This window comes from Alligator mississippiensis, chromosome 5 (genome assembly GCF_030867095.1).
Source record: "Alligator mississippiensis isolate rAllMis1 chromosome 5, rAllMis1, whole genome shotgun sequence".
In the NCBI taxonomy this organism is placed as follows: domain Eukaryota; kingdom Metazoa; phylum Chordata; order Crocodylia; family Alligatoridae; genus Alligator; species Alligator mississippiensis.
In genome coordinates this window covers 217,735,567-217,762,523 of record NC_081828.1, presented here as the reverse complement: position 1 = coordinate 217,762,523, position 26,957 = coordinate 217,735,567, and the positions used below count along the sequence as shown (strand labels likewise).

General features: G+C 56.4%; 1 protein-coding gene across 4 annotated transcripts in view; it reads right to left on the bottom strand.

Annotated features, from left to right (window-relative positions):
- Positions 1-355: 355 nt before the first annotated feature.
- Positions 356-26,957, bottom strand: part of DHX30 (DExH-box helicase 30) — a 39,107-nt gene continuing 12,505 nt past the window's right edge. For 3 of the 4 annotated variants that reach the window (XM_059729277.1, XM_059729274.1, XM_059729276.1), the window contains 18 exons: positions 23,378-23,508; positions 20,828-20,938; positions 17,850-18,205; positions 16,879-17,005; positions 16,021-16,170; positions 15,184-15,336; positions 12,836-13,657; positions 10,807-10,885; positions 8,791-8,895; positions 7,405-7,580; positions 6,089-6,295; positions 4,917-4,998; positions 4,355-4,548; positions 4,102-4,261; positions 3,568-3,725; positions 3,251-3,354; positions 2,859-2,998; positions 356-2,211 (listed from right to left, as the gene is read on the bottom strand). In XM_059729277.1, the coding sequence (XP_059585260.1) occupies positions 1,976-2,211; positions 2,859-2,998; positions 3,251-3,354; positions 3,568-3,725; positions 4,102-4,261; positions 4,355-4,548; positions 4,917-4,998; positions 6,089-6,295; positions 7,405-7,580; positions 8,791-8,895; positions 10,807-10,885; positions 12,836-13,657; positions 15,184-15,336; positions 16,021-16,170; positions 16,879-17,005; positions 17,850-18,205; positions 20,828-20,938; positions 23,378-23,508 (3,491 nt within the window). In that variant the 3' untranslated portion in view covers positions 356-1,975. The remainder of the gene's footprint in view (positions 2,212-2,858; positions 2,999-3,250; positions 3,355-3,567; positions 3,726-4,101; positions 4,262-4,354; positions 4,549-4,916; positions 4,999-6,088; positions 6,296-7,404; positions 7,581-8,790; positions 8,896-10,806; positions 10,886-12,835; positions 13,658-15,183; positions 15,337-16,020; positions 16,171-16,878; positions 17,006-17,849; positions 18,206-20,827; positions 20,939-23,377; positions 23,509-26,957) is intronic. The other variant, XM_059729275.1, reaches the window with a different exon arrangement.

The following is a 26,957-nucleotide window of genomic DNA, read 5'->3' as shown; positions in this document are numbered from 1 at the left end:
GGAGCAGTAGATGACCACAGTGAAAAAGGAGCACGCGGGGATGATAAAGCCAGAGCAGAGAAGCTAAATTAGTCCTTTGCATGGGTGCTCACTCCAGCAAACACGGGGGAAATTCCCACATCCGACCAAACCTTTCTAGCACACGGGTCTGAAGCAACGCGGTTAGCTTGCGGCTCTCGCTGCCACAGGAGGCCGCAGAGCCAGGGAGGGCGGCCAGGCACTAACGAGCTCGACAAACTCGTGGATAAAACCATCAGCCGTGCTGCGGCCTGGCTCCGTCACACGGGGCGCAGGAGCCTCGGGAGATGGTGTGCACGCGCCGCTGCGACGCACCGAAGAGAGGCAGGAGACGCAGTTACTACTCTATCCCTTTTTATTGTCTTTTAATCTAGGTTGTAAAAAGATCCAGTATCACACGACAGCCACGGCAGCATCCCGACACGCACGAGCGCAGGACCATGGAGACAAGAGCTTAGTCTTTTTTTTCCGATTTTTTTTTTTTTCCATTTTTTGTCTTTTTCTCGAACCTGCTGGAAGGGGAAAACCAAAGTGTCCATCGCAGGAGGCGGAACGCAAGGAAAACACGGGTCAACTCAGGGCGACAAACCTCTCAAGCAAGTGAAATGCAGATGAAGAGTTTCGAGTGAACACGGGCTGCCGGGGGCCGGGGCTGCGCGGGGGCTGCGGCTGCTCCCCCCTCCCCGCTTTGGGGGCCTGCGACCAGCCCCCGGCCGGCGCTCCCCCACCGGGTGGCTCGTGGATGTGGAGCGGAGTCCCCCCCTACCCCACCGTTGTGCTTTCACTCCCGGATCGGTGGCTACGGTCCTTCAACAGGAGCAGCGTGAAGCTGGTTTCTTTGCCCTGCCAAGCAGGCCGGGCCGGGGGCTTTGCCCCGAGAGAACGGCAGCTGGGACCGCTGTAACGCGGCTCCCGCCCCCCGAGCCCTCGGCAGGGCCCGGCCCCAGCCCCCAGCAGCGTGTTCATCTCTGGCCAGTTACAAAGAGCATCAGAAAGAGCGAATAAAACAAATGATCCCAAGTCCGGTGGCCGCCAGTGCTGCTGCCCGACCCCAGGCCCGTGCCGCAGACCGAGCGCCGCGGCACTAGCTCTTCCGTCGCACGTCCCAGCTGGGGGTCCCACGCTAGCGAAGGCAGCCTCGCGACAGCCCTGGGAGGCGCAGGGTGGGGGGTGCCCTCTGGCCAGCGGGTAAGCGGGAGAGGTGCCGGATCTCTCCCCCCGCATCGGTGCTGCACTTGGGCCCGACGCTTGCTCCCGCGCCAACGTGGTCCCTGATCCGTAGCAAACCGAGGGAGCTTTGTGCCCACGGCCCTGGCATGCGTCCCGACGACAGCCTGGGGAGAACGAAGAACTGAACACTGAGGAAAGAAAGAGAAAAAGGGGGAAAAACAACGAACCCAAAGACAGGAATGGGCATTGCCGCCGCCGCCGGCGCATCGCCCTCCGGGGGGGCCGCGGCCTCGGACTCGGACGTCCCTCACTCTGGAATGTGGTGGCCGGCGCCTTCCCGGGCCACTCGCCCTCCAGTTCGGACGACAGGCCGTGCCCCCCCGTCGGGGCTGCCACATCCGTGCCCCGGCCTCGGAGCCGGGTTGTCCGTCCTCCTGCTCCGTGTAGCTCGCGCGGCCCCGTGGGGGTGGGGCGAAGGGCGGCGGGCAGGAGGCAGCCGGATCCGTCGCTGTCCGGCGGAGGACGCTGGGAGCCTTGCGAGCGGCGCTGCTGGTCCGTCCGTCTGCCCGTCCGTGGGCCTCGGCGCCGCGCCGCGCCGGCTTCTCGTCCGCGGTGGCCACGCCCGGAGGTTCAGACAACAGTGATCTTCTAGGATGGAGAGAGATGACTTCACAAGGGATAAATAGAACTTTATTTAAATAAACATTTGTGAACAGCTTTATACAAATTACAAGTCCCCACGGGCGGGCGGGCGGCGACGGCGGCGGGCGGGCAGGCGGGCAGGCGTCTAGGCCCCGAAGCTGCCGGGCGGCCCCTTGAGCAGGTCCACCAGGATGTCGAGCAGCTGGCTGTGCTGGTGCTGCAGGTCCCCGGGGATGGCCGCCATCTCGTAGCACAGGCAGGTCTCCACCATCTTGGAGAGCGACACGCGGAAGTCACGGAGCAGGCGGATGGTGTAGGAGTCGCCCTCCAGCACCAGCAGGTCACTGTCGGTCAGGGACACGGTCGCCCGCCAGCCGTCATCTGCGGGGAGGAGGAGAGGGGCGCAGGTGAACGGAGGGTGGGAGCAGTCTCGTCCCTCCCCGCCGCTGCAGGAGACCCCTGCCCTGCTTGGCCCAAGGCTCAGCCGCCCCCTGGCACCGCTCAGCGGGGAGCGCTGCTCTCCCCGGCCAGCGCCGGGCTCTTCCCCGAGCAGCTCAAAGCCCAGGGCACCGGGCTCTCCCTATGGGAGAAGCTGTAGGAACGGGGATAATGGCAGTGGCAGCTGGCATCCCAGCTCCTGGCTGAGATGCCCATGTCTGCTTCTCCCCGGGGGAAAACAGCTCTTCCGGTCCAAACTCCCAGGGGCTGGGCCAGGAGGTATGGGCCACACAAGTCCTCCTCCTCCTCCAGGAGCCAGAGGCACAGCTGTCAGCCTGAAAACCGCTGGGATGCTGCCAGCCCTCCCAGTGCAGCCCCTTCCCCGCCCGTCTCCACCGTATCAACCCCCAGCTCAGAGCGGGACAGGCTCCTGTGCTGGGGCCGACCGGGGCAGAGCGAGAAGCAGCCTCTACGGTGCTCGAAGGGTCACCCCCAGGTCTGCCAGACTTGCTGAAGGAGCCACAAGGGAGGCTGCAGCCCCATCTCCCAGCTCGGGCCGGCAGGCTGCAGAGCCGGGCGCCAGCACCCACCTCGGACGTGGATGTCCGTGTCGGTCATTAGCAGCACGGCCAGCGGATGGACCTGGGAGGAGTCGCGCACGAAGACGCCGCCGTTGGACTTCACCGCCATGAAGTAGGTCAGCCAGCGGCTGTACATCTTCGACGCCTCCCTGCTCCGGGGGGAAGGAGACTGGGATCAGCTGTGCGGGCACTCGCTGCCTGCCCGCCCCGCCTGGCCCAGCCCAAACCAGGTCCCCGAGGAGGGGCCAAGGGTCTGCAGGACACGGCCGGCCCACACTCCCGCTGCGGGGCCACCCCAGCCCCAGCCCCCCACAATCCCCTGCCCAGGTCCCGGGCTCTGCTGGCCTCAGGCTCCCCCAGAACCATCCTCCCTCCCGCGCTGTCCTCGGGAGCCCGCTTGCCTGTTGATTGTGGACTTGTGCAGCAGGACGGTGCCGGCCTTGGTCCGATAGGCGTAGCTGTTGGGCTTGAACTTCCCCTGCCGGGTCACTTTACCCTGCCTCACCTGGGAACAAGAGAGGCAGCTCAGCCAGCGGGAGAACCAGCGCTGCCCATGCCATCCCACAGCTGGCGGGGACTCTCCCAGCCGCCAGGCTGCCCCTGGATGCAGGCACCCAGCGCGGGCCAGGGTCATTTTGACACTGGCCTCAGCACCTGGGAGGAACTGGTACTCCTGCCCCGGGCCAGAGAGGGAGGGAGGAAGGGAGAGTGCTCGCACCTGGATGAGGTTGGGGTACAGCCCCGCCATGAGGACGCCCTTCACCAGCTCCTCCTCCTCGCTGTACTGGTTGCACGCGGACGAGGGCAAGGTGCAGTCCGAGGACGACGGCACCAGGAAGGCTTCGTAGAGGTTCTCGGAGAACTGCTTGACTAAACCTGCGGGAAGGGGAGGAGGCCACGGGCGTGAGCGGCCTCGGTGCCCGGGAGGGGCTGACCACTGCGCCCGGCCACCTGGCTCCATCAGCCCTGGGTCTGCACCCAGGAAACTGCCAGCCCATCAGCTGCTGGGGGTCAGCAACGATCTTCACCCTGCCTCGTTCCCCCAGAGGGAAAGGTCCGGGCTGTCGGAGGCACTGCCGAGGCTTACTGGGGAGGGCTGGCTGTCCAGGCTCCCAGCCCACTCCTGCTGCCTTGCGACAGCGCAGCACTCGCCCCCGGGCCCAGGCAGGGGCTGGACGGTGCAGTACTCGCTCCTTCACGTGTAGCCGCCTGCCGGGGCCTGGCCGAGGCTGGTGGGGTGGGGGGCACTCACCATTGATGAAGCGCAGGCTCGGGGCGTAGAGGCAGTAGTCCTGCAGGTAGTTGTCTCTGGCCCAACTGTCCCTGCGTCTCAGCACCTCCTCCCAGCCCTCCACGGCCCTCACGAAGGCCAGGTGGTCACTCCCGCTCTCCCGGCTCAGGATGGCCTTGGCCTAGGAGATGGGGTCATGGTCAGACAGGTGATGGGTCCTGCCCTGCTCCCTCCCTCCCTCCCTCCCCACCGGCCCCGGCAGGCAGTCCCTCACCTTGTCCACCTCGGCCCGGTTCTGCAGACTGCTGCTGAAGGGGTCCCGCGTGAGGCAGGAGACGATGATGAGCAGTGGGTGGAGGCAGCGGTAGATGGAGGCCAGGACTATGGCCTTGGCCAGCCGAGGGTCCGTAGAGATCTGTGCCAGGCGCTTGCCCAGTGTGGAGAGGGCTTCCCTGTGATCCAGCACTCCTGTGGGAGTCGGACGGACCTCATCAGCCTCCTGCCAGCTTCCCCACAGCGTGGGGGGGTCCCGGATGGGCTCACTCCCCAGCACACGTGGTCCCGAGGGAGCCCCTTAACCCATTCAACTCCATGTCTGGAGCTGGCTGAGCTGGAAGATAATCCCAGGGGAGCAGGACCCCGGCTACAAGCTCCACACCAGCCCCATGTGCCCTTCCAGTCCTACCTGGCACCTTAAGCACTGTGCAAAATAAAGTTAGCAGGGGACGCCTGGAGCGCTCTGCTCCCCCTGCAGCCAGGACCTCAGCCACCCCCAGCCCCAGCCCTCCACCCAGGCAAGAAAGCAGCTTCCCTGTCCACCCCAGGCACTGGCTCACCGATCTCCTGCAGTAGGATCACAGCTTCATCCACGGCTTTGATGTCAGGGCTGTCCAGAGCCTTGGAGAGGAACTCGACTGCCTGCAACACACGTTCGCGCAGGGAGCGCGTGAGACTCCGTCAGTTCCCGCCCCCGGGCCTGCTGCTGGGACAGGAGCTCAGCGCTCTGCATTTCTGGGCAGCGTCGTTTAGCCACGGCACGGACTGGGCCGCCTGGCAGGCTTCCTTCGGGTCAGGCCCACGCAGTAACAAATGGCTTAGGAAAGTGGTGCTCAACCTTGTTCTGTGGCCGGCCAAATGGGCAGCGCCTGGTCTGACCAGCACCTGGGGTCAGCGCGTGGGCACCACTCAGCCGCACGGAGGGAGGTGGGTGGGTAGCACGGTTGGAGTCTGCCCCTGCAGAGGGGAGAAAGGGGCTTCACCTGGCCCCGGGGGATGGTGGGGAGGGGGCTTGCCCCAGCCTCACAGGGAAACGGGGCATCGCTCAGCACTGTGGAGAGAAGCGGGGTGCAGCCTGGCTCCAACTGGGGGCATGGGGCTTTGGTGAAGGGAGGCGGCCATATTAATGGCCACCACCCTCCCCCTGCAAACTTCCCAACCCATGGGGAGCACCACAGGCCAGATGTGATGGCTCCAGGGGCCACACGTGGCGCAGAGGTTGGGCCCCCCTGGTTTAGGGGATGATGAGAAAGCCAGGATGACGGTGACATGCAGTGGAAGCCCAGGGAGGGAGAGAGCAGGCTGGTACCCCTGCCCTTACACAGGTCGGGGGCTCCTGGGCGAGTCTTACTGGTCAGCGCAGGGCTCCCCTGCACCACCTCTGCAGCTCGGCACCAGGACAGCGGCTCCCCGAGCTGACAAATTGTCATGGCTGACACCAGGGAGGACACAACAGGGGACAGATCAGCATGGATGTGCTTTGTCTGTGTCCTCTCCCTCCAAAGCATCTCCCGCTGTCCTGCCTGGATAAGATCCTGGGCTAAGGGGACCACTGACCCAACCCAGCCTGGCAGCACTTATGTCACCTGCACCCTGGATGTCCTCCCATGCCACTTTCTACACCGCAGACCGCGGCTTGCCCCTCTCCAGGGGATCAGGCAGTGGGTAGGCAGAGCCCCGCTGGCAGAAGACAGCCAGCCCCCCTGGTCTCCTGGCCAGGGGAGACACTTACCGTCTTCTCTGGCATGTGGATCTTGGCCTGGACCACCAGGTTCTCCAGGGGGGTGCGCAGGATTTCCGGGACCTGGTACGTCGGCATCTTGTCCAGGCGGCTGCGAGGGAAGAGGTGGTAGGCGAAACCCGACTGGCAGCGGCCGGCACGCCCTCGCCGCTGCACCACGTTGGACTTGGACACCCACACTGTCTCCAGGCAGGAGACCTGGGGAGGAGGAGAAGGCAGTTAGAGCCAAAACACCTGCCGTACCTTGACCTGTCTCAGGCCTTCGCTCTGGACTCAAGAGCTCCTGCGCCAAAACATCCCACATCGCTGCGCCCAGCAAACCAGCCCGGAGGCCCACAAGATCCGGGAGGGTCTGCCCAGCCGGGAAACACTCTCCCCGTCCTTGACTGGGCTGCTGGGAGCGTCACACAGGGGTCGCGCTGTAAGCACAACCGAGGTGCTGTGCTCTGGGGGACACTCCCCCGACACCTAGCACCAGAGGGACGTAGGCACTGCCACCCTCCGGCAGACAGCCCCTGGAGACAGTGGTTTCACACCTCCGCCGAACAGCCACGCTAAACCTGAGCTGTCACAGCTCCCTTCCCTCCTGCAGCTCCCCTCGAGCACCTCTGCTGCAGCGATGAACCAGGCCTGGCTGCTCCTGGCCAGCCGGGTGCTCCTGGCCGGCTTTGCTGTCTTATCGCTCTCAGCCTCACCAGAGCCCAAGCGAAGTGCCAGGCCACGAGTGCCCTCCGCCACATGCTCCCCCGCTCTGTAACGTGGTGCTAGGATCTCTGCTGGCTCAAGGCAGGAGAGCGCCCAGGGCCCCGACAGAGCTCTGAGCTGCCCTAGCGAGGCAGCCCGCACGAAGTCTCACGTAGGCTGCTGGGGCCACAGTTCTGCCCCACAACACACCACGCTGGGGCACTTAGGGGCTCCCTCGGGCTGACAGAGCATCAGCAGCTACAAGAAAGCTCCTGGGGGTGCATTCAGGAGGGGTTATAAAGCCAGGAGACCAGAGGGCGCGAGATGCACAGGACAGGACAGGACGCGGGTTTGCTCCGAGGCCTCCAAGAAAAGCCTCTTTTGGCCAAGGATAAATGAGGGGCCGCATGCTGGAGAGGTCAACATCAACCAGGCAATGCCTGCCAGAAAACATGCCTGGGCCCCAGGAACGGGCTTAGACCACCCCCATGCCAGGAAGGCAGACTTCCCTGCCCCAGAGGGATGCAATCCAAGCCTCTGTTAGGAGCAGGCTGGGGCTTCTCTAACCGGCTGCAGCAGCAATGCATGGCCGACGGCGTGCCCCACAGGCGCGAGGCCGGTACCTTGGTCTTCAAGTCGTAGCGCTCCTCCTTGTGGGTGCCGCTGTCCACCACGTGCACGATGTCGTTGATGGTGATGGAGGTCTCGGCAATGTTGGTGGCCAGGACGACCTTGCGGACGCCGGGCGGGGGCCGCTGGAAGATGTTCTGCTGGTCCATCATGGGGATGTTGGAGTGCACTGGCACGAGACGCAACAGTCACATAAACCCCTTCCCACAAGCTCCGGGTGCCACTGCTATCAGCCGGGCACGGGCACCACTACAGCTCTGTCTACAACACAGCTATGCGGGTGAGGGGCTGGAAGTCCACCTCCTGCTGAGCGCCTGTCATGGGGGAGCTGGATGCAGTTAGCCTATGGAGACGCAAATCTACCTTGCCCGCTGCCACCAGAGCTGGGCCTGCGCTGGGGCCCTGCGAGACTCAGCGCTGCCGTATGGCTGGAGCAGCAGCAGTCCCTGAAGCGCAGTCTTAAACCGAGACAGGCCAGCCTGTGTTCGCTCAAGCATGCCTCAGACTCGTGTCCCAGCACCCACCGCTAGGAGATCGCGCATGCCAAGGAGGAAGCCGTGGGGGCCAACGCTCCACATGCTGCTATGGGAAAGGGCATGCTCCAGCTGCATAACTCAGTGCCTGGAGGTCTGAGCTGAAGCTTCCCATGCTTGGTAAGTCTCCGCTGGCCTTCCCCAAGCCTCTGACAGGCTGCTGCAGCCCCCTCTCCCACCCACGGGGGCACATTCTAGTCTGCATGTGCCCCGCTGGGGACGGGGTGGGGCATGGCTCGCCCGTGACTCATGCTGCTGGCAGGGGTCCATGACTCATCCTCCCTCCCACGGGTTTCCTCTGTGGACCAGTGACCTGGGGAGACGCCTGGCAACAGGTAGGCTGGGCTGCTAGCTAGGCCGGCCCGTGCAGCCAGCAGCACAGGAAAAAGTTGCAAGCCTCCAAAGAGCGCCTCTGCCCCTGCCTGGATGCAGCCAGGCCTGGTGCCAAGTTTGCCTGCAAAGCCCTGCCTCAAGAGCCCGCCATGCTCCCTGCTCTCACACGTGCCCATCTTGCTCCCTTGCTGGGGTAAGTGATGCGTTCCCTGCAGAACCACCCGCCCCCAGCTCTGGCCTACAGCACATCTCAGGGAGCAGGCGCTTGGAGTCCAAGTGGGAAGGCCTCCTCCCCTGCCTTCCTGCTCTGCCCAGGATCAGCTTCCTTACTGGCACCTCCGGTCTGGACAGCTAGAACAGCCATGCTCGAGCATATGCCAGGCTCACGGTGCATCTGAGAACGCTCGAGCTCATCCGTGTCAGCCTGCAGCTGCAAGTGCCCGATGCAGTCACCCAGCGCGCCCCTTCCCCCTGCACACACCGGGGTGAGGAGTCCCTGTGCTGCCGCCTCACCTGGCAGGATGAGGTACCGGCTGTTCTGAGAGCCCAGTGCTTCCAGCAGGCGCTGCTGGACCCCCTTGATCTCCTGCCAACCGGGAAGAAAGCAGAGGATCCCACCTGCGAGGGAGCAAGAGCAAAACAGACAAGCCTGAGATGTGGAGGGTGCTGGAGACACTCCCGTAGTCCCCCTGCACTGCCCACCAGGCCTTCTACGCTCCAAGGAAACCCAGCATTTTCCCTCCTAGTCCCAGAACCTCCTGTTCCCTTCTTACACACTGCCACCTGTTAATGTTAGGACCGATGATGGCCGAGACCCCTGCTGTACTGATGGCACGTGCACCACCCGGGGACCCGCAGTCCAGCTCAAGGGCCCTGGGGAGCTGGATCCCCACAAAGCAAGACCATGCTGACAGAGTCCATACAGGCCGCACCGCACCAGCATCTGGAAATGTTTGTGGGCCCTTCTGTGCTGGCCAGGGTGAGGGCTTGAAGCCACAGGCTGGGGACCCGAGGACTTCACCAGGAAGCCGAGGCAGTACAACAGCGGTCCTGAACCAGGGTACGCCAAGTTCCAGGAAGTTATGGAGGGGCGCCCTGACGGAAACTTTGGGAACCACTGCGCTAGAAGCACGCACGTATAGAAATGTGCATGATGGAGTCGGCAATCTGCAGCCCGCAGACACAAGGCTTTGGTAGCCGTCACTCTCCCTGTGCTGCCCTGCGGGAAAATGCCAGCAGTGGTTGGGTCCTAGCACCTGCCTTCTCACCTCCGACCCAAACTGGGTCCGTCCAGGTTGTGCTGTAAAAGGTTGCCGACCTCTGGCATAGGAAATCTACCTTTCACACCGGTTTTGTGCATAACATGAAAGGACTCATTGACCTCTGGGCTCTACTTTATTTGTGGCATTAGGTCTGTGTTACCGGGGCTGAGGGCAGTCTTGCACAGAGCTTAGATTACAGCTGTATGGGATGGTTTGCATAGGGCTGAACCTGCCTCAGGCAGGCGACTGGACTAGATGACCTCTGGCGATCCTTTCCAAGCCTGTTTCTCTATGCTCCTAACTGGACAGCTGTGCTGTGAATGCTTGGCACCACTGAAGGGTTCACAGATTCATAGATGTTAGGGTCGGAAGGGACCTCAATAGATCATTGAGTCCGACCCCCTGCATAGGCAGGAAAGAGTGCTGGGTCTAGATGACCCCAGCTAGATGCATATCCAACCTCCTCTTGAAGACCCCCAGGGTAGGGGAGAGCACCACCTCCCTTGGCAGCCCGTTCCAGACCTTGGCCACTCGAACTGTGAAGAAGTTCTTCCTTATATCCAGTCTAAATCTGCTCTCTGCTAGCTTGTGGCCATTGTTTCTTGTAACCCCCGGGGTGGGAGTTGATGACCGCCCCCAGTCCAGGAGCTGCCATCCCACCCTGCACTGAAAGCTCATGTCAGTGCAGACTCTAGAAAAGGCTTCCTGACCCCCTCTGTGCACGCAACCGAGGCATAAGCCAGCTGGTGAACTAATAGATTTATCCCCAAGAGAACAAGCAAGGCCAGCTGTCCTAAACCCTGTGGGTCTCAAGAGTCCTTGCAACTGCAGCACGAAAGTGCTTTGGACACAACCCTGCTTGCTTGGCTCCGTCCTGGCAGGACCCTGAGAGAGCGACTGAAACGTTCCCACTGACTGCAGCCTGTCTCATAAACTGATCTGGCTTCCTGCAGACTCAGTTAATCCCAGATGTGTCCCTCCATCTCCTCCGACAGCGCTAGCGACAACTGTACATTGATAAGCTGGTCTACCTGGGGGCAAGAGCCCTCAGCTTCATGGCTACTTCACCTCCAAAGGCTCAGAAGACAAGCTCTGGACCAGCTGGACCCCAACAACGCAGAAACCAAAGGCTGGGTCCTGCCAAGTGCTATCAGCGTCCCCGGGGGATTTGGATTTGATCTGCTGTGTCCGTGTGTCATGCCTGTGTCCCCCCACCACCTGCTCACCTTTCATAACTAAGTGCGAGGAAGAATGAAGCAGCACGTACCTGGATCCCCATGGGTATCGATCTGGAGCACGAGGTCTGTGATCAGATCAAGGTCAAGGACGCATTCATCATCTGATTGCTGAATGAAACAAGAGAGGATGAACACCTGGGAGTGGCAGTGCCCCCATCAGCTGGAGAGAGGGAAGCCACCCCTCTACACACACCACCCCACAGAGAAGCACCGACTTCGAGTTTCTCTCCTGGCTCTCTCACTGACTCATTTTGGTCACAACCGTTACCAGTTTCTTCTATGTAATAAGGTCCTCAGCAGCTCGTCTCCCTCATGCTCCAGAAGCACCGTAAGGGTCAGCTAGGAGCTGTAAATCCTACAAGCTCTCAACCCGATTTAGCAGATATCTGCGGCGTGGACACTCCATGCACACAGAATCATAGACAATGAGGGTTGAAGGGACCTCAGGAGGTCACATCTAGTCCAACCCCTGCTCCAAGCAGGACCAGCCCCAACTCCATCATCCCAGCCAGGGCTATGTCTACCCAGGTCTTCAAAACCTCCAAGGATGGAGAGTCCACCACCACTCTGGGTAACTTCTTCCACTGCTTTACTACCCTCCTAGTGAGAGTTTATCCTAATGTCAAACCTCAACTTCCCTTGCTGCAGCTTGAGCCCATTGCTCCTTGTCCTGCCATCTGCCCCCACTGAGCACAGCCCAGCTCCATCCTCTTTGCAACCCCCTGCAGGGAAGTGAAGGCTTCTGTTCAATCCCCCTCGGTCTTCTCTTCTCCAGAATAATAAGCCCAGTTCCCTTCTCAGAAGTCCTGTCCCCCAGCCCCCGAACCATTTTCACTGCCCTCCGCTGGACTCTCTCCAATGTGTCCACATCCTTTCTGTAGCGGGGGGCCCATGGCTGGGCACAGGACTCCAGATGTGGCCTCCCCAGTGCTGAAGAGGGGAAGAATCACTGCCCTCCATCTGCTGGCAACGCTCCTGCCCAATGCAGCCCAGGATGCCAGTAGCCTTCTTGCCAACAAGGGCACACTGCTGACTTGTATCAAGCTTATTGTCCACTGCCACCCCCAGGTCCTTTTCTACAGAGCTGCTGCTTAAACAGTTGGTCCCAAGCCTGTAGCGATGCATGCGATTGTTCCATCCTAAGTGCAAGACTTGTTGAACTTTATGACGTTTACTGTCTACCGTAGTAAACAGTAGATAGCATTAGTAAATAGTAAGTTAGTAAACACTGAATACTATTTACCATTAGTAAATAGTAGATGGTAAACTCCATCTATTGTAGACTCTTCGAATATGCCATGATGTATTACATAGTAAAGCCAAGTCATGGGTTTTGGAGTAGGGCAGGGGAAGATTATGCCCCAGGGAGCTGGGGTAGGAGTGAATCAGCAGGGCACCTGTCTGCATCTCTTCATGAATCGAAGGCAGGGGGCAGAGACCAGTGTGAAAAGGATCAAGTGATAAAGGTCCTTTGAAAGGGCAGCAGCAGAGAGAGCAGCACCTGCAAGGCAGGGAGCAGGTCCAGCTGCAGCAGAGAGGAGGCTGCAGACACACTGGGTAACCTGCCATCAGGCACCTGACCTGAGAAAGCCAACACGTCTGCAGCAGAGACGCGCCACAGGCATTCGCTGCTGACTGTCGGAATAAGACAAACGTTTGTGCCCTGGGCCGAACCCCTGCAGACTGCGCTGACGTGTTCACCTCCTTGTCACCAGACAGAAAGCAACTGTCAGCTCAGGACGCTCCAGTGGAGGCCACTCGGAAGAGCTAGCGTTTAGGAGGAGCTGCTGCCAAGTCAACAGTTTAGACCCAAAGCAGAGATAAAGATTATCTGGAATTTAATCAAATAAATGGGATTTAACTAAACCTACTGTACTGCCATTAAGAGGAGGCTTGGATTTAAGTCTTGGCCAACAGCTGTTGACCCAAACCCAGCAGCTGTGTGGGGAGGGGGGAAACACAGGGGTCGGGACCTGTTCTGGCCCAATGCTCTTTCCCTATTACCAGTCTCAGGGGGTTGGGATGCAACTGAGGGAGCAGAGCCTGTGCTACACTCACCTTTATCTCGTAGTGCCGGTGCCGATGGCGGCCAAGCTTGGCCAGGATCTCCTCCAGGTAATACTCCTTCACTGGGTACATGAAGCCAGGCACCTTGACCACAGGGCAGTCGCCAAAGTAGCGGGAGAAGCGCTGGTTGTCCCCTGTAGCACTCATCATGACCAGGCGCAGGTCAGGGTTCAGCTTCTGGATGCCCTTCAGCAGGATGAGCAGGAAGTCGGTGTTGACGTCCCGCTCGTGGACCTCGTCCACGATGATGTGGCTGACGCCCTCCAGGCTGGGGTTCCCCTGCAGCTTCCTCAAGAGGATGCCCACAGTGCAGAAGAGCAGGGCCCCTCCCCTGGCCGGGGGCTTGCTCTCCAGGCGCACCTGGTAGCCAACGTTTTTCCTCATGTTGGGGCCCAGCTCCTGAGCAACGCGTTGGGCGACCGAGATGGCGCTGATCCTTCTGGGCTGGGTGATGACCATGTTGCAGCGGGCGCCACGCCCCTCCATGATATAATGCTCCAGCAGGAGCTGGGGGATCCGCGTGGTTTTCCCACAGCCCGTATCTCCCGCGATCACCACCACCGGGTTCTGCTCGATGGCCGACAGGATGGTGTCCTTGTGAGGATCGACCGGCAGCGGGTGGCTATCCTGCCAGGACGCCCCCCGCCTCTTCCAAAGGGCCAGGAGATTCTGACTCATGCGCACTTCCTCTGCTTCCGACAAGGGCAGGTAGGTCTTCCCCGTGATGGCGTCGCTGATCGCCCCGGGCTCCTTGCTCAGGTTCATCATATCATCAGCAATCCGAGGCCTGGACTCCCTGGAGTCCACTGGGTACTAAGGAAGGAGGAGACATTTAAGTATTTGAGCAACTCCTTGGAACAGACTGTCCTGGGGGCAGGCTATCAGGCAGAGCAGGGAACTGCCACGCAGGGGCCTAGCCTGGCCTGGCCTATTAACATTTGGAGCAAATCTCAACCGTGGTCCTTGCAGCACCTCAACCACTGCATTAGCCTGCCTGCAGTCTCTGCTGAGAGCTCAGCCCCCTGCCACCCTTCAGCTGGGCTTCTGCCCCCTCCTTGCTCCCAGCTTTGGCTAGGGCACACAATCAACAGACTTTGAGGGCTCTGATGATGCAGGCTCCTTCCAAAACAGCAGCCATGCCTTGCACAGCACCAAGCAGCCGCAGTGCCCGCGGGGCAGCACTGCTGCACACCAGTATGTATGCAGCTGGGCTGGCTCATCTCACATGCCCGCGGGCCCGGGGCTGCAGCTGTGGTTCAGTTACACACGGCAAAATAGGCACCGACTTTTCTTTTTGCCAGGGGGTGGGGGGCCTAAGATGATGTACACGTGGAAAGTTTCACTCATTTCAGGCGACAGCCCTCTTCCCATTAGGGGCCAAGGCTCTCGGGCCCCCATGTACTTGGCACCTCTGCACAGCAACATTACAGCCAAGAGGGTCCTGGCTAGAGGGTCTTGCTCCTCTGCTCAGGGTCAGAGCGATCACTGTATTTGGGGTCAGGAAGGAATTCTACCTCATGGTCAGGTTGGTAAGGGGGCAGGGACACACACACACACACCCCCCTCTCCCTCACAACAGCAAATACATCCTCGCAGCTTAGCTCTAACCTCTGCTGTGCGAGTCAAGGCTGCTAAGGGGCTGAGCTGTTTTAGTGAGGGCTGCCTGATGCGTCATCTCGCTTCCCCGCCTGAGGGAAGGAGGCTTTGGGGTGGAGCACACAGAGCAGAGAAGAGTCACCTGGTTCAGGAGCAGGCCAGCAGTTAAGCTGCGAGGAGGTGGAGACAACCCTGGTGCAGGCAGGTGCAGCTCTTACTGAAGTCAAGGGAAATTATATCCCCTTCCATAGGGGAGAGGCCGATCTGTGCTGCACCAGCACAGTACTCCTCCCAACACCGCAAGGACACACCCTGGGGAACAGCACTGGCCATCACACGGCAGGGAAACGAAGCAGCGATCGCTGAGGATTGTACAAAGCCTCAAGTGACCCACATCCATGCACCCAGAGATCCCTCCCCAGCGGCTGGAGGAGCTGCCTTCCCAGTGCTCAGCTGATCAGACCGCAGGCGCCCACAGTTTCAGGGGCCTACTGCTTAGATAACCCACCCTGTGGGACAGAGACCTTGCAGACCAACTCCTCAACAAACAACCAGTGGGTCTGCTCCCCTGGCCATGGATGGAGGCCCATGGGCTAACACCTGCCCAAGATCCCCCCTCCACTGCTTTCATGGGGAGTCCCTAGGGTAAGCTGATTATCTGTGGGTTGGCTGGCTCAGGGGCAGGGCGCCCAGCTACCCTCTCCCAGCCTGCAGTGACTCGACTACCGGTGAACACGGCTTACATGGTTCAAGTAGTTTTCAATCTTGCGCAGGGTGGCTTCGGGGACTTTGATGTGGCAGGGCTTCCTCTGGTTCTCACCCAGCTCCCGGAGGGACGTCATATTGTACATGGCGTGGCTCAGAGGGTTGTTATTCTTGTCCACTAAGCCGAGGCTCTGCGGAGGCAGGAGGACAAGAGAAAAGAGAGAGGGGCAAAGTCACCACGTGGAACGGTGTTGAGAAGGAGGGAACAGAAGCAGATGAGGAATGAAACCATTGTTTTTGGAACCAAACTGCCCCTTAGTGCAAGGATCTTCTTTGGGAAGAGCAAATGGACAACTGCCCAGCAAGGAAGGACTAGACTCCATCTTGAAGGGCCCAACACCAACGATTCCTGCTTTCGTCACAAAGAGCATGCTGAGGGACCTTCCCCTCCCCATCAGCTCTCCCATCGCTCCTGGCTTGAGGCGCGCTGTTCACAGGGAAATCCCTGAGACGATTCACAATGGAGGACCAGCAATGCAGCTGCATCCACAAAGACCTCATTGCAAGGCCAGCACCTCCTCTTGCAGGCTGTTTCAATAGGTTGTAGGAGACCCGTAGGAGACTACTCTGACCCCCAATAATCCTCCCTGCCTCCCCTCCCTTTCCCACAGCAGAACATGAAGGCAGCAGAGCTGGGCATTTGGCCAACCCGCGGCAGCAGGAAGTCAGTCTGCCCCAGGAGACAGTAGGAGGGCTGGAAGGATGCATCAACCCCTTGTAGGAAGGTCTCTATAATAGCTTTGCTGGCAGACCACTGGGTAGTGATGCACTGGAAGGAACAAGAGGGTGGTTGGTACCAGGTCCATGTTCCTCACCTTAAGCTTCTGGCATGCCAGGGCTGCTGCTTTGTTTTCAGCCTCCACTTTGCGGCGACCCTTGGCAGCAAAGGTCATGGGACAGGGCCAGCGCAGCGTTAGCTTGCAGATCTTGGTCTTGGTGCCCACGGTACGAAACTGCATGTACTCCTGAGGGAGGGAAAGACAGACAAGCATTTCTGAGAGTGAGCAGAAGTACCTGCACAGGCTGCAAAGCTACTGGCCTGTACTCACTCGGCAGCTGGGCCTTTCTACATGTACTTCAATACTTTCAGGACATTTACACAGCAATACCCATGCTCTCACTATGAAACAGGGCACCTGGGCTAGCCCCCCTTCCCAGTGAGCTCACAGTGGGTACAAAGACAAGGCAGAGTGAGCAAGCTGCAGCATGGAGCACTTCCTGGGAAGGAAGAGCAGGAGCAAACATTTGCTGGGTGCATGGAGGGCAGCTGGAAGAGGTGGGTGAAGGCCAGACTTTAGCAGGGAGAGACTCCTGGAGAGGTTTGGATCACTGACCATCACAAAATCCACAGTCCAGCACACTGCAGAAATGGAGGGGCCTCATAGCACAGTTCACAGAAGGACATGTATAATACCCTCCCACCCCATAACGCTTTCCTATGTTTGGCCTAACAGTAATCTTTCACACTGAGGAGCTTGCTGCCATGTTTCACCCCAGTGAAATGTTTCCTGCTGTTCAGTCTCATGTCCAATAGCCCAGTCTAGCCCCTCTTGGAGGGACCCAAGGAATCCCTTTGACTCCCTGTCGTCCAAAACTGGGCCCTGCAGACCCATCCTGCCCAGGTGGGAAAGGCAGGTCTCCGAGAAAGAGAGGCCAAGTAAACTGCGACTCACCTTGACTGTGGAAGAAGAGGTTGCAATCTGAATCACCTGGGCCAGAAGGTTCTTGGGCAGTGGGAACTGGGTTAGAGCCCTGATGGCAGTGGTGTCATCTGTCATTTCAATGGAGCTCCCTCCCCTGCTAGATGGAGAGCAGAGACAGTGTGGGATACACTGAAACTCTCCCCCAGTGCTATTCACACGCAGACCCATCCCAGCGTCCTTGCAATAGTCTAAGATTGAGCAGTTAAAGAACAAGCTGCAAATCTAAGCAGATTCTAGAGTGGATCAGCAAGGGAGGATCTGCAGCAGCAACCACCAGACGACTGGTAGAGACGGCATTAAGGGGCAGAGAATGCAGATACCCCCCAGCTGACCCTCCGAGTCAGGGTCCAGCTCTGGCTGAAGGTAACCAAGAGCAGACTTACGCTTGCATTGCAGACTGCAAAACACATGTCACCTTCTCAGCTCCTTTGGAGACAGGAAGTCAGCCTGAACCCTCCATCCATGAAAGCTTTTCTCTTTGAATACTAGGAACAGAGTCCTGGCTTACTCTACTCCTAGAAGACAGGCAACCCAGGGCGCTTACACCCATAAGAGTACCAAGGTTGGGGTGAGGAGGGGCAAAGGTGAGAGTAATAGTACTGCTATGAGTAAGGGCTTGCAAAACAGATCTAAAACGGCAACCAAGTGCATGTGTGGTATTTAGCAATGGCAAACTATGCAGGACCAGATGTGAGGATACTGCCACCCTCTGCTCACTGCGGGGCCTCCTGGCAGAAAGGGAAGACTCCAGGAAGGAGCCCCAGTGCAGGGGGTCACAACACCCACGGTTCCTGGGGGGTCTGATCCTAGAGCGCTGGTGCAGCCTGTTCAGAGAGCACTCCTGCTGCTCTCTCCACTGCTGGTTGGCAGCTTGGGATGCAGCACAGGCCTTATCGCCACTCCTCCCTGGCTTCAGCCCACATGCCGCATCATAGCTTTACCTTGAATCCCTGGCCGAGGTCCGACTTTCATTCTGTGTCATTGACAGGTAGTCGGAAACGTCAATAGTCTCTTCTTCTAGCTCCCCCTCCTCCAGTTCCCCCTCCTCCAGCTCTCCTTCCTCCAAGTCGTCTCTCCTCATTGCTTTGGGCATCCTGCCTTGCTCCATGGGCTGGATGGAGTCATCTGGCTCCATGCGCCGCCAGCAAGTAGACAGGTCAGCTAGGGAAGGCCCGGACTTGGAACGCCACTTGCCCTCAGGGCACCACCGGTCATCAGTGCAGCCGAGCTGGTCAGCAAGGATCCGGTACTTGGCTGCATCAAACAGCTCATTCTGCGGCCCCAGCAAACCCCAGCCCTGTGTGAGAGAGATGCTCCATTAGAGACCTGCAGGAACCCGGCAGAACTGGGCAACTGTGAGCAAAGGCAGGACCACAGGAAGACCAGGGCAGAGGCAAACTTTTCATGCGTGAGAGAGAGGGGAGTAAAAGGAAGATGAAAAGGGACTTCCATGGCCTGAAGAGTCACATGTCTGCGTAAAGTTGAGGTTCTCAACCTTTCTGGACTCGCAGCCCCCTCCATACCTTCTGTGAATTGAGTGGCACTTAATTTCTAAAACTGATGTATGGATTACTGTGCTTACCCCCTTGCCGAGGCCCAGCAGTAGGGGATTGTTCGGGCAGGGACAAGCCTGAGACTGTTTATCTACTCAGCTTACCTCCTTACACCTCACTTCTCTCCTCACAGCAGGCTTCAAAGACCTGCAGGGTGCCTTGGCACGCTGGTTGAGATCACTGGTGTAAAGGACACTGTTTCTTACCAACCGTCTCCCTCATATACACCACGGTGGGGCTGCGCTGGCTCAGACTTGACTTGTTTTAGGGCAAACCCTGGCTGTTTAACGTGGCAACGTTTTGAAACCCACCCCTGCCTCTCAGCACCGGTCTCCCCAACTGCCTGACTGCCCCATCTCCAGAACAAACCAGATTGATTCACATGGTAAACATTTCAAATGCACAAACCCATTTGCACCATATCCTAACCCCAAGTCTTGGCTGTGGATTAGGCAGAAGGTGCGGATTTTTCATTTCCTCCCTGTTGATTGAAATGAGTTAGGGTGACACATACTTACTGGTAACCACAAGATCACCCACGCGTCTGATAAACTATTCCAAACTGCTGTCCGAGCAACTGCAAGACTCTCTCTGCCTTTCTGTCTAGGATTGTGGGCTCACACTCGCATACAGAAAGAATCAGAGAATCATAGAGAGAGGGCTGGAAGGGACCGCAAGAGACCACAGCATGACACAAGCTTTGCCTTCCCCCAGGTTATAAGAGGTGGAGATCTGTCAGCATTTCTGCATTAAACCTCACAGCCTCCTGTTACCATAGTATTTTGGCCAGAGAGCAGGGTAGAGGTGCACCTTACAGACTAACTGAAGTAGAGATGTATGAGCTTTCGTGGGCAAGATCTCAACTTTACCACATGCTTAGTAATATTGCTGTAAAGTGGCAGGACCTAAAGGCCTCACATCAGGAGTCTGGGCACTATTGCACTGAGCATTACACACCACAGAGACAATCCCTGCCCCAGACAGATACTCTCACCTGTTTACCTCGGATTATGAATCAGTTGTTTATTTAAAGGCAAAATTGGTAGTCTCACCCACAGTTAAGGCAACTGAACACCCATGTTACAACCTCACTGTCTGCTGCTTTCAGCTTTTCCAAACTTCAAAATGTTTGGACCAGTGATTGTCAACCAGGGTGCCATAAGATCCTTTCAAGGGTGCAGCAGGGTGCCATGCAGTATGAGTACTTTTAGGTGTGCAAACACCTACACACGATTCACAAGACAAACCCAGAGATTTCAAACAGAAATCCAGAACACTACAAACCATTTGCCCTGCCATGAGCTTGTTGAGTTCTTTGCAACAGGAGAATTGCTCTAGCATTTTTCTGTAGTTAAAAAAACCCAAAACAAAACAAAAAAACCCAAGCAAAGCTAAGAGCTGGTGTCCTGTGATGGGGTCCTTGTGGCTAAAGACATTGAGAATCACTGGTCTGGATTAAAGCTTTCGCTGTAGACACTGCGGTATCTGCATGCCATCTGATGCCACCCAAAAAAAATCTCTGCAAAAATGGTTTAGCCCTCCCCAAAACAAGACTGGGGGAAGATGCTTTGTTTTATCCATGTAGGAAAAATTCTTACATCCATTCATTCCCCTGAGCATCTGCAACACTTCCGTAACTTATATAATAATAAACTAATAATAATTAAGGGGCTAAATCGGCACTTCATACAGCAAGTATAAAACATAATACTGAGTACAGTGGCTCACTGAACGAGGCAGAGGTCCCATAAAAAAAGGGTATGTGATCATGTAACTGAAGTGTGTTACGGGCTGGGGACTGCACACGCAATCTTAATTCTAGCACTACTTTTTGCAAGCCCGCTGTTCTTTCCGTTGTTTTCTAGGTGCGATTGATATACATTGCACAGGGAGCTAGGACTCCTGCCTTACAGATGTAAGAAAGAGGTATGAAGAGGTGACCAGGCTTGCTCCCAGCAGTCAGACAGAGACAGCCCCCATTACGATTTATGTTAGACAAACAAAGGAAAAGTTTTGAGGGATGCCCCAGAGAGTACTGGCATTGTATGACCTGCAGGGATCCTTTTTCTCCCCATGAGTGACAGTAATCAGCTTCCATCTAAACAGCATCAAGAACATAATAGAGAACAAAGCCCAGAAGTAATGGCGGCCTGTCAGAAGCCGCCTGTTTCGGCACAGAAGTTAGTGGGCTTGCAAGCTCGGTCTTGTTCCTCCACTTCACTAAGAGCTCAATCTCTGCTCCACCTGGGAGACAGAGTCATGCGAAAAATGGAGAGGGAAAGAGATCTACTTAAGTCAAAGATCAAACCACCAGCAAGCAAAGCGCAAAGCTGAGGGATAGGGCAGGGAGAGGAAGAGCGACTCACCTTGAACAGCTGGCATGCAGCAGCAGCAGCCTGCCTCTCCGCATCAATCTTCTTGGTCCCATAGCCTTCCACCTCCACATTCTTCGGCCACTTTATGTGCAGGGTGACTTTCTGAGGAGAGAAGCGAGCAGCCAGATGAGATGTGGTGCATAACTCCAGTTCTCCCCTAACACAGGGGTGAGGTTAACCCTGACATCCCCCAATGGCAGGCAAGAGAAAGGGCTGGAAAACACCACCACCCCGGTCTGTATTGTCAGCTGAGGCTTCTTACTAGCTCCACTTTACAGAGGTTTCTTAAGAAACACTTGGATGCTCGTCTTGCTGGGGTGATCTGACTCCAGCTGACTTCCTGCCCCTTGGCCAGGGGCTGGACCCCATGATCTCAAGAGGTCCCTTCCAGCCCTAATGTCTATGAAATCTAGGTGACTGCTGAAGACTAAAGGAGTGCTGGGAGTTCCACCCCCAACCAAAAAGAAAAATTTGCACAGCTGGTCAGCAGCAGGGCCAGGCATAAAGCCAGGTCCTAGAAGCAAGTGTCCTATAAACTGAACCAGAATTTCCCCAATAGTAGGGTGTAAGCTTGTCACAAACACACACCCTACAGGGTTGGGAGGCAGGAGAAAACACCCATGTGCCCCCATTGCTATAGGAAAGCTGAGGGTGGCTGTCTGCATCTGTTGCCAAAGTCTGTCTCTGGAAATAAGTGAAGCAACCCAGCCTGCAGCAGCAGTGCTGCACAGCAAGGAGAGCTGCTGTGCGTTTTGACCAGCATTCCAGGCACCCAGCTCAGGAGGAGTCAGCGCTACTAAAGAGCAAAATGATTTCTGGAGGTAAAGCTGCCTAATGCATATGGTAAGCTATACTTTGACAGTCATGACTTCCGCAGCTCCCCTGATTTACTTGCACGCGCACCCTCCCCTTCCCCCATCTTCACAGCCACAGCACATTCGCTTTTGTCCTTCCAGTTACTCAGTGGTTTATTTTTCAATTTGCATCTTGTCAAAAGACAAATGAAGTGCAATTCGGCTCACGTTCAAGAATTGTACTGATAAGACTCAGCAGAAACTTTGAACAAATTAGACCACCTCAGTAGTCAGGCCACAATGTAGTTCAGCAGCACTCCAAAAAGTGAAATCTAATTATTTTCTGGTATTTGTGCGGCACTGTATGAAAACCTGGGATGAATAAGGTGGCTTGCTTTCATTACATCTAGTTGGGCACTTTGATGGAATACAGGTCGGAAGTGCCCTGTCATCAAAACTGACATTTTTCAGAGAAATGTATGGTTTCAATGCAACTTCGTTGGAAGGCTTCTACCGCACAGGAAGAAAAAAAGTCAAAAAGGGACATGATGGGGGGGTGGGGGGGGTGCAAAGTACAAACAGCCCAGTGGTTAGGGCCATCAGCGCAGAAGGCATGAAGCTGGTCCCCCCACACCCCAAGTGAGTGTCCCCACCACTCAGCCACTGGCTGTGGAATGGCTCAAGTTCTCTCAAACGCTTCATGAAAAAATGTTTCAATCTTGATTTCTTTCTACATTGACACAAGTGCAAAAACCTTTGTTCTTCAGGTAATAGAATTTGCATTTTCTGGACAGCTCTGGTGATAATTGAATGTTTTAGGCTTCCTCAAAAACATCAATTTTAGAGTCTAGAAATCACTAGTGAAGTTAAACCTAGTAAGGCCTAAATTTGTGCACATAAGGCAGAAAATTCTCCACGGCACTTTCGGCATCTCTGGGAGAACAGCTCTCCTGGAGCATGCTGCTTTCTGCTTCAGGCTCTAGTTCAGGGGTCGGCAACCCTGGCACACATTTTGGTTGGCATGTGTGCCTCAGAGAGGACAGTGGGGAAGGGGCTGGGGCTGTGCTGCCACCACAAGGATTGGGCCCTTCGCAGCTCCCCTGCCATCCACCATAAGGTGTGCATGCATCAGCTGCCAGCAGTGAGCTGGGCTGGGGCTCCGCAGACTTCAGTGCAGCTGCTGGCAGCCTTCCTGCCACCTGTGGCAAGCAGCCCAGGCCCCATGGCGGGCAGCATGGGCCTGCCCAGAGCCTGGGCTGGCTGTGGCAGGTAGGCAGGAGGTGCAAGCCACTGCAGAGGTCTGCAGAGCCCCAGCCCAGCTTGCTGCTGGCAGCGGGTGTGTGCGTGCCTCGGGGTGGATGATGAGGAAGGGGCTGGGGCTGTGCTGCCACAACAAGGAGTGGATCCCTCGCGGCCCCCACACCATCCGCCTCAGCATGCAAACATCTTACAAGACAAGGTCAGGGTGTTTTTGGCACTCCAGCCAAAAATGTGGGTTGACCCCTTCTCTAGCTGCATCAAATAACCCACTCTTCCACAGAGGAGGGGGACAGGGAGCGATGGGGACTGGCTCACGTACACATGGCACATGCTGAAGTAAAAACAGGGAGAATCTGTGTGAAACCCACTGTCACGTATTTAGCCATCTGAAAACAGTGATGCTTTGGATTTCCAGATGAAAGATTCCTGGCCCTTTCCTCCCGACACACAGGCCCAACTTGCACCCAGATGGAAAGACTACAATTACCTTTTTTCTTGGCCCGTTAGTGTGGATATACACCAGCTTGTCCCTGGCATGGGAGATGCCCAGGGCTCGTCCGATCACGCTGTTGAGTAAGTTTTTAGGCTGTGGAAATTCCTTCAGCAAGTCTCTGGAATCTGAAACAAAAAGGGAAGTGAATGGACCGCCCTGTTCAAAAGAAACAACTCTCACTGGAGTCCTGGAAGCTCCATTTCCCGTATTTAATAGCTTGGGAAACAGAGGCAGAGAAGTTAAATGATTAGCCCAGTGCATCCGTGCACATCAGTGGAAAAAGCCAGGAGTCCTAGCTCCAAGTCTCATGGGCTCTATCTAACCGATGGAAGACACTCAGTTCCCCCAGCACCAAAGGCTACTCTGCCCTGGGCTTCAGAAACCAAACAGCTCAATGTTCTTACTCTCCCCTCAGAGACTGCAAGCACTCCACATGCAGTGCCTCACAGCTAGAGCTTTTATTTCAACAGTTCAGAGACACTGAAAACCAGAACAAGCTTCTACAAAATGCAGCCTCGGCAGAAACACCTTCAAGGCTGGAAACGTTCAGATTAAATCTCTTTTTGTGTGTGTGGATGTAATTAGCCCATCGCAGTGTTCAGAGTTGGGGCTGCTGCACGGGGCGATTCTCAAGGGCCGTGTGTTGCAAGAGCGACGGAAACGTGCTGCAAGATCCTGTACAAGACAGTAAATGCTCTCCTCCCCTGTCCAGCACCCTGTTCCTGCCCCGGCTGCTCCAGCGCTGCTGCTGCTTTTCCCCGGGCCTCCTCTGCCCCCAAGCAGCCCGTGCCAGCCCCCGTCTTACTCCCAGCAGTGCCCGGGTAGGTGGTCTCACACACAGACAAAGCAGTGCTTTGCAGCCTGGTTTGTCCCCTCCCCTCCTCCCACAATCCCATGGCTGGCAGGAGGGGCTGCAGGGGTGGTCGCCAGCATATGAGACCATGCAGGAGCAGCCTCAATAGTGGGGTTGCCCTTGCCCCCTGCGGTACAGACCGGGGTCAAGAGGGGGCAGAGAGTGGAAAGAGCAGGACACAGCATGGTTAAGTCCTGGTCCTGCTGCTCTTAAGTGGCACCAGCTGGATCAGCGACTTTCACCTGCTTTTTTAGCTTGGAGGCCTCTGCCAGACTTCTTCTCCATCAATTTCAACTGGAGTGCAACAAAATTCAGAGAAGTTATGGAGCTCGTTTTTTTTTTAAAGTACATCTCAGCACTAGTGCGATTTTTTCTGGCAGGGGAATGGAACATGTTACATGTTTTGAAAAATATATATACTCTCCTCCCCGGCTTTCTAGGTATAAGAGTGAAGCGCGCCAGGAATTTTAATCCAAAAAATGTGTGCCCCAGGTATCAAAAGTTTGGGAAACACCTGAGTTAGCAAGTCAGAGTTAGTACTGAAATCAAACTTTATTTTGTCCTTAGGGCAAATGCAAATAAACCAAAAAAACAAACCTGTAAAGCTGCAGAAAAGCTGAAAAACGGCCTGGAGAAGAAGTGACAGTGCAAAACCCTATTCCTGAATGCCAGACATCCTCGGTGCCAAGCCAAGGACCTCCAGAAAGAACACGCGGGCTCCCTCCTGCATCCGGATGTGTGGTACAAGGTTACATGAAGAGCGGTGACTCCCTGACACACCCCCAGGTCCTTCCCATTTCATCTGAACTGAACACAGAGTGGGGAATTTGCTCCGAGAAAGTTTCCGGTATCGTGGACCCCATCTCTTTGGTATTTGCCAGAACAGCTCTCCTGCCTGCCGAGGGACGGGGTTTGGGGACAATGAGGTCAAGCCTGTAAGGCCCCGGCCAAAGGGAGCAGTGCAGCTGCCAGGTCAGTAATGCCGCATGATCACATGGCACTCAGGAAGCAACGCAGCGTATTTCAGTAACAATCATTCCAGCTACTCCTTAACGAGCCTTTGCCAATCTTCTGTGGCACAGACCTCTTCCACAGAGGGCTTTCAGCAGCTCCTTCTACAGAGCTGCATTTCCCATGAACCACTAGTCAGACTTCACCCAAGCGTGACCACCTTTGTCACTAAAATCACAGATTTCAGGCTTCAGCACAAGAGACAGAGAGAGAGAGAGACCAATTCAGCTACAGAACCACCACTGCTAGAAGGCACAAGACCCAGAGGCGATACAGTAACACCTCTCCAACTCCATGCCTGAAAACCCCTGGTAGCAATGGCACTGGATGGAAAGCACACAGGCAAGAGGAAAGCATTTGTTGAACTGATTCTCTGCTCAGTCTGGAGCATGGGTAATGAATGGCACATCCCTCTGGGAACAAACATTTATCAGGAGTGTTGCCCACCTCTGGGGAAAAAAAGGGGGAAGTGCCCAGCAGTATTACTCGCAGGCCTCCTCAAGTATTGTTCACACAGAAGGGAGTCCCTAGAGGCAGATGCACCGTCCTTCACTCACTCAGCAGGGCTTTCATCCAGGCTGGCAAAGGCTTGTTGTGACTTTGTAAATCTAACACGTGATAAAGGAGGCCAACAACCTCCCATCGTCCGAGCCCTGTTCTCCAGCAGCAGGACAATACAGATCTCGAGTCCAGAACAATGCCTATGTCTCAACCTAGTTTTCTGGATGCTTCCTGACAGCCCTGGAGAAGAAACCTGCCAAATTTCTGCCAAGACAACTAGATTTTAGAAACCACTGTCCAGGTATGGAAAGAACGAGATGCCTCAAGTGTTTGACATGGGCTGCAACTCCTACCAGGCACTTGGAGAACAGAGCAGGGAGTACCTTGCACCAAAACACTCTCTCTTTTTCAGTTCCTGAGCTAAAGTACTATACTTTCCCTCAAGAAGAACTAATGTAAATAAACCTTTTTCTTGACATTTCCAGAAGGACTCCTGCTATATTGGTGCCAAGAGAAAGAAGCCGACTTTGTTTCTCAGCACTTCCCCATGAAGATATGGGGGTTGGTAGGTAGCAGAGCAACATTTTCTAACAGTTCCCAGCTGTTACCCATCTGTCTACAGTAATTCCAGTCCACGCCACTTGAGAAAGAGACAATTCACAAGCGCCCCATCAAACCCGCTTTGTAGATTATGCAGTAAATAGGCCTCCATCTGCAGCACCATGTACTTTCAGACTCCAACTGAATGCCTCTCCCTTGAGAAGTAGGACTAAGAAACCTTGCAATGATGAGATGGCCACTGGAAAAGAGTTAACACATGGCTATATAATGAAGGAGCCAATACCAAGGATTTGGGGATGAATCTGCAGACAAATTCCATGTTTAATCCATTTCAGAGCACAAGAGAGGAAAAGGGCTCTTCCAAATAGCAAATTTGGCTTCTAAATCATGCTCAGATCTGCCAGCAGAGCTACAACATGCACTTCACAGCTGCTGACTTTTCCACATTTGCTGGCAGTGTCCAGCGGATCAAGGGCTCTAAGGGCACAGATGCACTGCCCCAGGCCAGTGCTATGAAGCACATGGCCAGAGGCACTACATGCAAGTCTCATTGCAGCGCACCCTAGACCAGGCTGAAGCAGGACACACCAGGCCTGGGAGGTGGGGGTGACCCAGTCACCTCACATCAGGAGCTTCAGGTCTTGCTTC